The 15,084-nt window shown below is 38.7% G+C and overlaps 1 protein-coding gene across 1 annotated transcript in view; it reads left to right on the forward strand.

Annotated features, from left to right (window-relative positions):
• RDX (radixin) overlaps window positions 1–15,084 on the forward strand; it is a 471,667-nt gene that overhangs the window by 199,258 nt on the left and 257,325 nt on the right. The window contains exons 3-4 of the mRNA XM_053708539.1: window positions 12,313–12,396; window positions 13,125–13,220. Coding sequence (XP_053564514.1) covers window positions 12,313–12,396; window positions 13,125–13,220 — 180 coding nt within the window. The remainder of the gene's footprint in view (window positions 1–12,312; window positions 12,397–13,124; window positions 13,221–15,084) is intronic.

Below are 15,084 nucleotides of genomic sequence, written 5' to 3' on the forward strand. Positions count from 1 at the left end.
GTCACTTTTGTCTCCACATTATTTAAGTCTCATTATTTATTGTTTCTGGTTGCTAGAAGCTTGTTCACTGGCATTTTTTCCCATTCCTGAAACTGTCATTTAAGGAATTTGATTAATTTTGCTTTATATGTTGTTTTTTCTATTACATATTGCAAGATGTCCCACGTTGCAACTGAATCAGAAGATACTTTTGGAAAATCGCTGCCTGGTGCTGGAGCTACCAAAGCTAAGTGTATCTGCTGTAAACTTTTGGTAGCTATTCCTCCAGCTGTTGTTTGTGTTGAATGTCATGACAAACTTGCTAATGCAGATAATATTTCCTTTAGTAAAGTTTCATTACCTGTTGCTGTTCCGTCAACATCTAATACTCAGAGTGTTCCTGATAACATAAGAGATTTTGTTTCTAAATCCATTAAGAAGGCTATGTCTGTTATTTCTCCTTCTAGTAAACATAAAAAGTCTTTTAAAACTTCTCATTGTTAAGATGAATTTTTAAATGAACATCATCATTCTGATAGTGGTTCTTCTGGTTCAGAGGATTCTGTCTCAGAGGTTGATGCTGATAAATCTTCATATTTATTTAAAATGGAATTTATTCGTTCTTTACTTAAAGAAGTCCTAATTGCATTAGAAATTGAGGATTCTGGTCCTCTTGATACTAAATCTAAACGTTTAGATAAGGTTTTTAAATCTCCTGTAGTTATTCCAGAAGTTTTTCCTGTTCCTGGTGCTATTTCTGAAGTAATTTCCAGGGAATGGAATAATTTGGGTAATTCATTTACTCCTTCTAAACGTTTTAAGCAATTATATCCTGTGCCATCTGACAGATTAGAATTTTGGGACAAAATCCCTAAGGTTGATGGGGCTGTCTCTACTCTTGCTAAGCGTACTACTATTCCTACGGCAGATGGTACTTCCTTTAAGGATCCTTTAGATAGGAAAATTGAATCCTTTCTAAGAAAAGCTTATTTGTGTTCAGGTAATCTTCTTAGACCTGCTATATCTTTGGCAGATGTTGCTGCAGCTTCAACTTTTTGGTTGGAAGCTTTAGCGCAACAAGTAACAGATCATAATTCTCATAGCATTATTATTCTGCTTCAACATGCTAATAATTTTATTTGTAATGCCATCTTTGATATCATTAGAGTTGATGTCAGGTATATGTCTCTAGCTATTTTAGCTAGAAGAGCTTTATGGCTTAAAACTTGGAATGCTGATATGTCTTCTAAGTCTACTCTGCTTTCCCTTTCTTTCCAGGGTAATAAATTATTTGGTTCTCAGTTGGATTCTATTATCTCAACTGTTACTGGAGGGAAAGGAACTTTTTTACCACAGGATAAAAAGTCTAAAGGTAAATTCAGGTCTAATAATCGTTTTCGTTCCTTTCGTCACAACAAGGAACAAAAGCCTGATCCTTCATCCTCGGGAGCGGTATCAGTTTGGAAACCATCTCCAGTCTGGAATAAATCCAAGCCTTTTAGAAAATCAAAGCCAGCTCCTAAGTCCACATGAAGGTGCGGCCCTCATTCCAGCTCAGCTGGTAGGGGGCAGATTACGTTTTTTCAAAGAAATTTGGATCAATTCCGTTCACAATCTTTGGATTCAGAACATTGTTTCAGAAGGGTACAGAATTGGTTTCAAGATAAGACCTCCTGCAAAAAGATTTTTTCTTTCCCATGTCCCAGTAAATCCAGCGAAGGCTCAAGCATTTCTGAAATGTGTTTCAGATCTAGAGTTGGCTGGAGTAATTATGCCAGTTCCAGTTCTGGAACAGGGGCTGGGGTTTTATTCAAATCTCTTCATTGTACCAAAGAAGGAGAATTCCTTCAGACCAGTTCTGGATTTAAAAATATTGAATCGTTATGTAAGGATACCAACATTCAAAATGGTAGCTGTAAGGACTATCCTGCCTTTTGTTCAGCAAGGGCATTATATGTCTACAATAGATTTACAGGATGCATATCTGCATATTCCGATTCATCCAGATCACTATCAGTTTCTGAGATTCTCTTTCCTAGACAAGCATTACCAGTTTGTGGCTCTGCCGTTTGGCCTAGCAACAGTTCCAAGAATGTTTACAAAGGTTCTCGGTGCCCTTCTGTCTGTAATCAGAGAACAGGGTATTGTGGTATTTCCTTATTTGGACGATATCTTGGTACTTGCTCAGTCTTCACATTTAGCAGAATCTCATACGAATCGACTTGTGTTGTTTCTTCAAGATCATGGTTGGAGGATCAATTTACTAAAAAGTTAATTGATTCCTCAGACAAACCTTTTTGGGTTTCCAGATAGATTCAGTGTCCATGGCTCTATCTTTGACAGACAAGAGACGTCTAAAATTGATATCAGCTTGTCGAAACCTTCAGTCACAATCATTCCCTTCGGTAGCCTTATGCATGGAAATTCTAGGTCTTATGACTGCTGCATCGGACGCGATCCCCTTTGCTCGTTTTCACATGCGACCTCTTCAGCTCTGTATGCTGAACCAATGGTGCAGGGATTACACAAAGATATCTCAATTAATATCTTTAAAACCGATTGTACGACACTCTCTGACGTGGTGGACAGATCACCATCATTTAGTTCAGGGGGCTTCTTTTGTTCTTCCGACCTGGACTGTAATTTCAACAGATGCAAGTCTTAATGGTTGGGGAGCTGTGTGGGGGTCTCTGACGGCACAAGGGGTTTGGGAATCTCAGGAGGTGAGATTACCGATCAATATTTTGGAACTCCGTGCAATTTTCAGAGCTCTTCAGTCTTGGCCTCTTCTAAAGAGAGAATCGTTCATTTGTTTTCAGACAGACAATGTCACATCTGTGGCATACATCAATCATCAAGGAGGGACTCACAGTCCTCTAGCTATGAAAGAAGTATCTCGAATTCTGGTTTGGGCGGAATCCAGCTCCTGTCTAGTTTCTGCGGTCCATATCCCAGGCATAGACAATTGGGAAGCGGATTATCTGTCGCCAAACGTTGCATCCGGGCGAATGGTCTCTTCACCCAGAGGTATTTCTTCAGATTGTTCAAATGTGGGGACTTCCAGAAATAGATCTGATGGCCTCTCATCTAAACAAGAAACTTCCCAGGTATCTGTCCAGATCCAGGGATCCTCAAGCGGAAGCAGTGGATGCATTGTCACTTCCTTGGAAGTATCATCCTGCCTATATCTTTCCGCCTCTAGTTCTTCTTCCAAGAGTGATCTCCAAGATTCTGAAGGAATGCTCGTTTGTTCTGCTGGTAGCTCCAGCATGGCCTCACAGGTTTTGGTATGCGGATCTTGTCCGGATGGCTTCTTGCCAACCGTGGACTCTTCCGTTAAGACCAGACCTTCTGTCGCAAGGTCCTTTTTTCCATCAGGATCTCAAATCCTTAAATTTAAAGGTATGGAGATTGAACGCTTGATTCTTAGTCAAAGAGGTTTCTCTGACTCTGTGATTAATACTATGTTACAGGCTCGTAAATCTGTATCTAGGGAGATATATTATAGAGTCTGGAAGACTTATATTTCTTGGTGTCTTTCTCATCATTTTTCCTGGTATTCTTTTAGAATTCCGAGAATTTTACAGTTTCTTCAGGATGGTTTGGATAAAGGTTTGTCTGCAAGTAACTTGAAAGGACAAATCTCTGCTCTTTCTGTTCTTTTTCACAGAAAGATTGCTAATCTTCCTGATATTCATTGTTTTGTACAAGCTTTGGTTCGTATAAAACCTGTTATTATGAGTTATTGTGAGTACATGAGGCCCACCCTTTTTTGTGGTGGTTATGATTTTTTTTGTATAAAGCACAATTATTCCAATTCCTTATTTTTTATGCTTTCGCACTTTTTTCTTATCACCCCACTTCTTGGCTATTCGTTAAACTGATTTGTGGGTGTGGTGAGGGGTGTATTTGTAGGCATTTTGAGGTTTGGGAAACTTTGCCCCTCCTGGTAGGAATGTATATCCCATACGTCACTAGCTCATGGACTCTTGCTAATATGAAAGAAATGAATTTATCAGGTAAGTTCTTACATAAATTATGTTTTTAGGTTTCCAGATAGATTCAGTGTCCATGACTCTGTCTCTAACAGACAAGAGACTATTAAAATTGGTTTCAGCTTGTCGGAACCTTCAGTCTCAATCATTCCCTTCAGTAGCTATGTGCATGGAAATTTTAGGTCTCATGACTGCAGCATCGGATGCAATCCCCTTTGCTCGTTTTCATATGAGACCTCTCCAGCTTTGTATGCTGAACCAATGGGGCAGGGATTATACAAAGATATCACAATTAATATCCTTAAATCCCAATATTCGACTCTCTCTGACTTGGTGGCTAGATCACCATCGTATAGTTCAAGGGGCCTCTTTTGTTTGTCCAACCTGGACTGTGATCACAACAGATGCAAGTCTTTCAGGTTGGGGAGCTGTCTGGGGATCTCTGACAGCACAAGGGGTTTGGAAATCTCAAGAGGCGAGGTTACCAATCAATATTTTTGAACTCTGTGCTATTTTCAGGGCTCTTCAGGTTTGGCCTCTGTTGAAGAGAGAACCGTTCATTTGTTTTCAGACAGACAATATCACAACTGTGGCATATGTCAATCATCAGGGTGGGACTCACAGTCCCCAAGCTATGAAAGAAGTATCTCGGATACTTGCTTGGGTGAAATCTAACTCCTGTCTAATTTCTGTGGTTCACATCCCAGGTATAGACAATTGGGAAGCGGATTATCTCAGCCATCAGACTTTACATCCGGGGGGGGGGGGGGTGGTTGCTCCATCCAGATGTGTTTTCTCAGATTGTTTAGATGTGGGATCTTCCAGAAATAGATCTGATGGCTTACCATCTAAACAAGAAACTACCCAGGTACCTGTCCAGGTCCAGGGATACTCAGGCAGAAGCAGTGGATGTGTTAACAGTTCCTTGGTGTTACCAACCTGCTTATATTTTCCAGCCTCTAGTTCTTCTTCCAAGAGTAATCTCCAAAATCATCATGGAACAATCGTTTGTGTTGCTGGTAGTTCCAGCATGGCCTCACAGGTTTTAGTATGCGGATCTTGTTCGGATGTCCAGTTGCCAACCTTGGCCACTTCCATTAAAGGGACAGTCTAGTCCAAAATAAACTTTCATGATTCAGATATGGCATGTAATTTTAAACAATTTACTTTTATCACCAATTTTGCTTTGTTCCCTTGGTATTCTTAGTTGAAAGCTTAACCTAGGAGGTTCATATGCAAATTTCTTAGACCTTGAAGGCTACCTCTTTTCAGAATGCATTTTAACAGTTTTTCACCACTAGAGGGTGTTAGTTCATGTGTTTCATATAGATAACACTGTGGTCATGGACGTGAAATTTTCTGGGAGCAGGCACTGATTGGTTAAACTGCAAGTCTGTCAAAAGAACTGAAATAAAGGGGCAGTTTGCAGAGGCTTAGATACAAGATAATCACAGAGGTTAAAAGTATATTAATATAACTGTGTTGGTTATGCAAAACTGGGAAACGGTAATAAAGGGATTATCTATCTTTTAAAACAATAAAAATTCTGGTGTAGACTGTCCTTTTAAGGCCAGACCTTCTGTCTCAAGCTCTGTTTTTCCATCAGGATCTCAAATCATTAAATTTAAAGGTATGGAAATTGAACGCCTAGTGCTTAGTCATAGAGGTTTCTCTGACTCAGTGATTAATACTATGTTACAGGCTCGTAAATCTGTTTCTAGGAAGAATTATTATCGAGTTTGGAAGACTTACATTTCATGGTGTTCTTCTCATAAATTCTCCTGGCATTCTTTTAGAATTCCTAGAATTTTACAGTTTCTTCAGGATGGTTTGGATGATGGTTTGTCTGCAAGTTCCTTGAAGGGACAAATCTCTGCTCTTTCTGTTTTATTTCACAGAAAGATTGCTAAGATGATATTCCTGATATTCACTGTTTTGTACAGGCTTTGGTCTGTATCAAGCCTGTCATTAAATCAATCTCTCTTCCTTGGAGTCTTAATTTGGTTTTGAAGGCTTTACAGGCTCCTCCGTTTGAGCCTATGCATTCTTTGGACATTTAAACTACTTTCTTGTAAAGTGTTGTTCCTTTTGGCCATCTCATATGCTAGAAGAGTTTCATAATTATCTGCTCTTTCTTGTGAATCTCCTTTTCTGATTTTCCATCAGGATAAGGCAGTTTTGCGGACTTCATTAAATTTCTACCTAACGTTTTCTAACAACATTAATAGAGACATTGTTGTCCCTTCTTTGTGTCCTAATCCTAAGAATTCTTTGGAGTGATCCTTACATTCTTTGGATGTGGTTGAAGAGCTTTGAAATATTATTATGTTGAAGCTACTAAAGATTTCAGGAAGATTTCTATTCTATTTGTTATCTTTTCTGGTTCTAAGAAAGGTCAGAAGGCTTCTGCCATTTCCTTGGCATCTTGGTTAAAGCTTTTGATTCATCACGCTTATTTGGAGTCGGGTCAGGCCCCGCCTCAGAGAATTACAGCTCATTCTACTAGATCAGTCTCCACTTTGTGGGCTTTTAAGAATGAAGCTTCAGTTGATCAGATTTGCAAAGCAGCAACTTGGTCTTCTTTGCATACATTTATTTACTAAATTCTTTTATGTATTTGCTTCTTCGGAAGCAGTTTTTGGTAGAAATGTTTTTCAGGCAGCAGTTTGATTCCTCTGCTTATGTTTAAGTTTTTTCTTTTCATTATGAGAATAAACTTATATTTTGGGTTGTGGATTTATTTTTTTCAGCGGACAATGGCTGTTATTATTTTATCCCTCCCTCTCTAGTGGCTCTTCTGTGCAGTTTCCCATCTTGGGTATTACTATCCCATACGTCATTAGCTCATGGACTCTTGCCAATTACATGAAAGAAAACATAATTTATGTAAGAACTTACCTGATAATTACATTTCTTTCATATTGGCAAGAGTCCATGAGACCCACCCTTTTTACGGTGGTTATGATTTTTTGTATAAATCACAATTATTTCCAAATTCCTTTGTTGATGCTTAATACTCCTTTCTTTATCACCCCACTACTTGGCTTTTCATTAAAGGGACAGTCAACACCAGAATTTTTGTTTTAAAAGATAGATAATCCCTTTTTTACCCTTTCCCCAGTTTTGCATAACCAACACAGTTATATTAATATACTTTTACCTCTGTGATTACATTGTATCTAAACATCTTTTGACAGCCCTCTGATCACATGAGATTTTATTTATTATCTATTGACTTTTATTTTAGCCAATTAGTGCAGTGTCTGCCACAATTCACGGGCGTGATCACAATGTTATCTATAGGGTTTACCTGAACTAGCTCTCCCCTGCTGTGAAAAGCAAATACAAAAGCATGTGATTAGAGGCGTCCTTCAAGGGCTTAACAATTATCATATGAGCCTTCCTAGGTCTAGCTTTCAACTAAGAATACCAAAAGAACAAAGCAAAATTGGTGATAAAAGTAAATTGGAAAGTTGTTTAAAATTGCATGCTCTATTTGAAACATGAGGTTTTTTTTTGGACTTGACTGTCCCTTTAAACTGAATTGTGGGTGGTGTGGTGAGGGGTGTATTTATAGGCATTTTGAGGTTTGCTAAACTTTGCCCCTCCTGGTAAGATTGTATATCCCATATGTCACTAGCTCATGGTCTCTTGCCAATATGAAATAAATGAATTTATAAGGTAAGTTCTTGCATAAATTATGTTTCTCTTGTTAAGTGTAGTCAGTCCACGGGTCATCCATTACTTATGGAATATATCTCTTCCTAACAGGAAGCTGCAAGAGGATCACCCAAAGCAGAGCTGCTATATAGCTCCTCCCCTCACATGTCATATTCAGTCATTCTCTTGCAGCCTAACTAAAGATAGGTCGCTGTGAGAGGTCTGTGGTGTTTTTTAACTTAGTTTATTTCTACAATCAAAAGTTTATTTTAAATGGCACCGGAGTGTGCTGTTTGTTCTCAGGCAGCATTAGAAGAAGAATCTGCCTGCGTTTTCTATGATCTTAGCAGACGTAACTAAGATCCACTGGCTGTTCTCATCTGAGGAGTGAGGTAACTTCAGAAAAGGGGAATAGCATGCAGGGTCCCCCTGCAAACGAGGTATGTGCAGTAATTATTTTTCTGAGGAATGGAATTGACTGAGAAAATACTGCTGATACCAATGTAAAGTAATTTCAGCCTTAAATGCAGTGATAGCGACTGGTATTAGGCTGATGAGTGTGTGTACACTGAATGTATTTTTCTAAGGAATGGAATTGAAAATACTGTTAATACTGAAATAATGTTATGAGCCTTAACTGCAGTAAAAGCGACTGGTAGCAGGCTTATTAATAACAATTCATAACTTTTCAAATGTATGTTTAAAACGTTTACTGGCATGTTAATCGTTTTTTGTGAGGTACTTGGTGATAAAACTTATCGGGGCATGATTTTTTACCACATGGCCATCTTTGTTTTCTGCATAGAAACAGTTATCTGAGCTTCCCCACTGTTGTAATATGAGTGGGAGGGGCCTATTTTAGCGCTTTTTTGCGCAGTAAAAATTCAGTCACAATCTGTCTACTTCATCCTCCATGATCCAGATCGTCTCTAGAGAGCTCAGGGGTCTTCAAAATTCATTTTGAGGGAGGTAATCAGTCACAGCAGACCTGTGACATTGTGTTTTGACTGTGATAAAAACGTTAATTATTAAATTGTTATCCGTTTTTGGGTATTAAGGGGTTAATCATCCATTTGCTGGTGGGTGCAATCCTTTGCTAACTTAATACATTTACTGTGAAAAATTGGTTGCTATAACTATTTTGGTTCATTGTTATTTCAACTGTGACCGCTTTTTGTGCTTCTTAAAGGCACAGTAGCGTTTTTTATATTGCTTGTAAATTTATTTAGAAAAGTATTTCCAAGCTTGCTAGTCTCATTGCTAGTCTGTTTAAACATGTCTGACACAGATGAATCTCTTTGTTCACTATGTTTAAAGGCCAATGTGGAGCCCAATAGAAATTTGTGTACTAATTGCATTGATGTTACTTTAAATGGTGGCTTTCTCGGCCACATCTGTCCAAGGGGATGACCTTTCGCAAGCCAGATTGGACGATTGTAACAAGACGCCAGCCTTCTAGGCTGGGGCGCAGTCTGAAACTCCCTGAAGGCTCAGGGATTATGGACTCAGGAGGAGAAACTCCTCCCAATAAATATTCTGGAATTAAGAGCAATATTCAATGCTCTCCTAGCTTGGCCTCAGTTAGCAACTCTGAGGTTCATCAGATTTCAGTCGGACAACATCACGACTGTGGCTTACATCAACCATCAAGGGGGAACCAGAAGTTCCCTAGCGATGTTGGAAGTCTCAAAGATAATTCGCTGGGCAGAGTCTCACTCTTGCCACCTGTCAGCGATTTACATCCCAGGCGTGGAGAACTGGGAGGCGGATTTTCTAAGTCGCCAGACTTTTCATCCGGGGGAGTGGGAACTTCATCCGGAGGTCTTTGCTCAACTGATTCATCGTTGGGGCAAACCAGATCTGGATCTCATGGCGTCTCGCCAGAACGCCAAGCTTCCTTGTTACGGATCCAGGTCCAGGGACCCGGGAGCGGTGCTGATAGATGCTCTGACAGCCCCTTGGGTCTTCAACATGGCTTATGTGTTTCCACCATTCCCGATGCTTCCTCGTTTGATTGCCAAGATCAAACAGGACAGAGCTTCGGTGATTCTGATAGCGCCTGCGTGGCCACGCAGGACCTGGTATGCAGACCTAGTGGACATGTCGTCCTGTCCACCGTGGTCTCTGCCTCTGAGACAGGACCTTCTAATTCAGGGTCCTTTCAACCATCCAAATCTAATTTCTCTGAGGCTGACTGCATGGAGATTGAACGCTTGATTCTATCAAAGCGTGGCTTCTCGGAGTCGGTTATTGATACCTTAATACAGGCTAGGAAGCCTGTTACCAGAAAAATTTACCATAAGATATGGCGTAAATATTTATATTGGTGCGAATCCAAGAGTTACTCATGGAGTAAGGTTAAGATTCCTAGGATATTGTCCTTTCTACAAGAGGGTTTAGAAAAGGGCTTATCTGCTAGTTCGTTAAAGGGACAGATTTCTGCTCTGTCTATTCTTCTACACAAACGTCTGGCTGAAGTTCCAGACGTTCAGGCTTTTTGTCAGGCTTTAGCTAGGATTAAGCCTGTGTTTAAGACTGTTGCTCCGCCGTGGAGCTTAAACTTAGTTCTTAACGTTCTTCAAGGCGTTCCATTTGAACCCCTTCATTCCATTGATATCAAGCTGTTATCCTGGAAGGTTCTGTTTTTGATGGCTATTTCCTCGGCTCGAAGAGTCTGTGAGTTATCTGCCTTACATTGTGATTCTCCTTATCTGATTTTTAATTCAGACAAGGTAGTTCTGCGTACTAAACCTGGGTTCTTACCTAAGGTAGTTACTGACAGGAATATCAATCAAGAGATTGTTGTTCCATCACTGTGTCCTAACCCTTCTTCAAAGAAGGAACGACTTTTGCATAATCTGGACGTAGTCCGTGCCCTGAAGTTCTATTTGCAGGCAACTAAAGATTTTCGTCAAACTTCTTCCCTGTTTGTCGTTTACTCTGGACAGAGAAGAGGTCAAAAGGCTTCGGCTACCTCTCTCTCTTTTTGGCTTCGTAGCATAATACGTTTAGCCTATGAGACTGCTGGACAGCAGCCTCCTGAAAGGATTACAGCTCATTCTACTAGAGCTGTGGCTTCCACCTGGGCCTTTAAAAATGAGGCCTCTGTTGATCAGATTTGCAAGGCTGCAACTTGGTCTTCACTTCACACTTTTTCAAAATTTTACAAATTTGACACTTTTGCTTCTTCGGAGGCTATTTTTTGGGAGAAAGGTACTTCAGGCAGTGGTTCCTTCTGTTTAATGTTCCTGCCTTGTCCCTCCCTTCATCCGTGTACTTTAGCTTTGGTATTGGTATTCCATAAGTAATGGATGACCCATGGACTGACTACACTTAACAAGAGAAAACATAATTTATGCTTACCTGATAAATTTATTTCTCTTGTAGTGTAGTCAGTCCACGGCCCGCCCTGTCTTTAAGGCAGATCTAAATTTTAATTAAACTCCAGTCACCACTGCACCCTATGGTTTCTCCTTTCTCGTCTGCTTTGGTCGAATGACTGAATATGACATGTGAGGGGAGGAGCTATATAGCAGCTCTGCTTTGGGTGATCCTCTTGCAGCTTCCTGTTAGGAAGAGATATATTCCATAAGTAATGGATGACCCGTGGACTGACTACACTACAAGAGAAATAAATGTATCAGGTAAGCATAAATTATGTTTTCTACGCTTGCGTGCAACCCAGACGAGACCGGGGAAGTTGAAATTCTCACTACCGCATTAATTTTATCATGGGACAGATACATTACATTTCTGCTGAAGGAATTTGTATGGCAAATATCTGGTCTTGCATATACTTCCTATGGTTTTTACCTGGTCTTGCATATACTTCCTATGGTTTTTATCAGTTTTGCAGGTTTTCATTCCTTCCCAGCAGCATTTGGTAAGAATGTTTTGCAGGCAGTAGTACATTTCTGAAGTTTTATCTTTCTACCTGTGCCTGAATCAGCAGTACTTTTGATACTGGCAACTGTCAAGATTTCTATGTTATCTTGAAACTAAGAATCATTTATTTTTTATCATTTCAATATTTAAAATTATTACCTATAAACACTCAACCTAACATAAAAGCTTATGGCAAGTTTTTTTTTTTTTTTTGGGTTGCAGCATTGCAAGTCTACCACAGACCCCACAATTGATATGTAGACTGTTAGAATAACAATAATATACTGTATATGTATAACAGTTATTGTATTTATCTGCCACACTAGCAACTATAACTGCCTGACGTTATCTCCTGTTCGTTCTTTCTTTTTTTTTTAAATTAGTTATTTATTTTATTTCTGTTCATAAATGACTTATACTGATCTATCGTCATGGATACTGTATTGATATTAAAATTCAATAAAATACAATAAAAGAAAAAAAAACTCATGCATTTTCTTTAGAAATTGAATATTGTAAATTTAAACCTGATTCTAGAATTTGAAGGATAGAATGTACTGAGGATTGGGAAAACTGACAAAACTGTTCTGTAATTTTTTTTTTCCACCTATAAGAAAATATAATCTATAACTTGTGTAAATCAATCTAGTAAGTTGATTCAAAGCATATGGTGCAGTAAAGGAGCAAAAAGCTCAATGTTATTGGCATTTCTATGTATTTATTTTGTATAAAATAGTGTAGTTACATTCAGATGTAATACTGTTTTTTTTTTTGTTTTTTTTTCTTCATGCAGATCAATGTACGGGTTACCACCATGGATGCGGAGTTAGAATTTGCTATCCAGCCGAATACTACTGGTAAACAACTATTTGACCAGGTAGCTTTAATAGTTTTATTTGTCTTTTGACTTTACTGTATTTTAAAATCTCGAATGCTAGATGATACAGTATACTTAAAATGAAAAATAAATTGTTTGCCTTTAAAGGGACAGGAAACCCCAACATTTTCTTTCTTGATTAGGATAGAACATACAATTTCAAACATCTTTCTAATTTAATTCTATTATCAAATTTGCTTCATTATCTTGTTATCCATTGCTGAAGAAACAGCATTGCACTACTGACAGCTAGCTGGACATATCTGGTTAACCAATCACAAGAGACAAATGTGTGCTGGCACCAATCGGCAACTAGCTCCCACTAGTGTAGGATATGTGCGTATTCTTTTTCATACAAAGAGAACAAAGCACATTTGAAAATAGAAGTGAATTTAAGTGTCTTAAAATGACATGCTCTATCTTAATCATGCAAGATTTATTTTGACTTTCCTATCACTTTAAGTGATTTATATAACTCTTAAAAATACAAACAAAATATAAACATTTAACAGTAAAATTATCAAACTACTGAGAGCTGTCCAAGTCCTGCCATAAGGATAATGATAATGTTTTAATATTAATTGCTATTACACCTTTATTTTATTTTTTTAAATGGTTAGCCTCTTTCACTAGCAGACGTTTCAGTACATGAGTATGTAACTTTTTAGAATTACTGCTAAAGCTCTGTTTACAGCATTCATTTTATTTTTGTACATTTACATTTTAAGGTGGTAAAAACAGTTGGTCTACGGGAAGTATGGTTCTTCGGACTTCAGTATGTGGATAGCAAGGGTTACTCTACATGGCTTAAGCTGAATAAAAAGGTATGTTCTTTCTTGTTTTCATTCTCTCTTTCCCTTTGTTCCTTCTGAAAGGTTCTTTGATTTTATTTATTTTGAGCCTTTTCAACACTGGTTTCATTTCAGGCTAAATGGTTTTATTTTTAGACATGCAGTTGTTGGCACACGTGACTGCCAGGACAATGTTTTTTCTTTCTTTTTTCTCTTTAAAGAAAAATTGGTTTAATATAATTGTCAGGGTGCCAGGAATCGGTCTGAGACGAGAAGTGCAAAAATAATCACACCTTTATTAATAATAAAAAATAATAAAAAGTCCACAAAACAAATAACAAGCCAGGAATAAAAACCAGAGCTGGTAGTCAGACGAGCCGAGTTAGGAGCCAAAGCGAGTAGTCAGACGAGCCGGAATCAGGAACAAGGAGAACAGCAGAGTCAGGAACAAGCCAGGAATCAGGAACCAGGAGGGACGTCAGACAGCCAGGTAATACACAGGAGCTCTCACAAAAAAGGTCTGAGACAACGCAAGGGCAAAGCATACTGAACAGAGGCCCTTTAAATAATAAGTGATGACATCACAATTCTGAGACTGCATCCTGTCTCACACTGATGATGAACACCAGTATGGCCATAAAAGGAAGTGCAGGAAATGAGCAGCATCACACAGTATGCACCAGAGTCAGCAAGAGAGGTGAGTAAAATGGCTGCCAGCAGCACATGGCAAACAAAGGAGGGAAAAAACCCTTACAATAATGAACTGAAACAAGGTTTTTTTTAAGAAGTTAGAAGTTTTGGAATAAATCATGTTGGTTTTTATACCATATATAGCACTATGATGTAAACATAAGCCAATAAAAATAGCGTAATTGTACAAAACGCAACTAAAACACCAAACCTATTAATGGCTAGATTATGAGTTGAGCGGTACTTTGCGCTCCCGCTCACTAATTAACTTAGCTAGACGGAGGCTTTTTGCATGTGTCGGGTAGCGCAAGTGTATTGCAAGTTCAAAGTAAGCTGTTTTTCTCTTGTTAAGTGTATCCAGTCCACGGATCATCCATTACTTGTGGGATATTCTCCTTCCCAACAGGAAGTTGCAAGAGGATCACCCACAGCAGAGCTGCTATATAGCTCCTCCCCTCACTGCCATATCCAGTCATTCTCTTGCAACTCTCAACTAAGATGGAGGTCGTAAGAGGACTGTGGTGTTTTATACTTAGTTTATTTCTTCAATCAAAAGTTTGTTATTTTTAAATGGTACCGGAGTGTACTGTTTATCTCAGGCAGTATTTAGAAGAAGAATCTGCCTGCGTTTTCTATGATCTTAGCAGAAGTAACTAAGATCCTTTGCTGTTCTCACATATTCTGAGGAGTGAAGTAACTTCAGAGGGGGAATAGCGTGCAGGTTTTCCTGCAATAAGGTATGTGCAGTTAAAATATTTTTCTAGGGATGGAATTTGCTAGAAAATGCTGCTGATACCGAAGTAATGTAAGTAAAGCCTTAAATGCAGTGATAGCGACTGGTATCAGGCTTATTAATAGAGATACATACTCTTATAAAAGTGTATTTTAAAACGTTTGCTGGCATGTTTAATCGTTTTTTACATATGTTTGGTGATAAAACTTATTGGGGCCTAGTTTTTTCCACATGCCTGGCTTGAATTTTGCCTAGAAACAGTTCCCTGAGGCTTCCCACTGTTGTAATATGAGTGGGAGGGGCCTATTTTGGCATTTTTTTGCACAGCAAAAATAACAGACACAGACATCCAGCTTCTTCCTGCATGATCCAGGACTTCTCTAAAGGGCTCAAAAGGCTTCAAGTCGTATTGAGGGAGGTAAAAAGCCACAGTAGAGCTGTGGCAGTTGTTGTGACTGTTTAAAAAACGTTTTT

Source organism: Bombina bombina, chromosome 3 (genome assembly GCF_027579735.1).
Source record: "Bombina bombina isolate aBomBom1 chromosome 3, aBomBom1.pri, whole genome shotgun sequence".
In the NCBI taxonomy this organism is placed as follows: domain Eukaryota; kingdom Metazoa; phylum Chordata; class Amphibia; order Anura; family Bombinatoridae; genus Bombina; species Bombina bombina.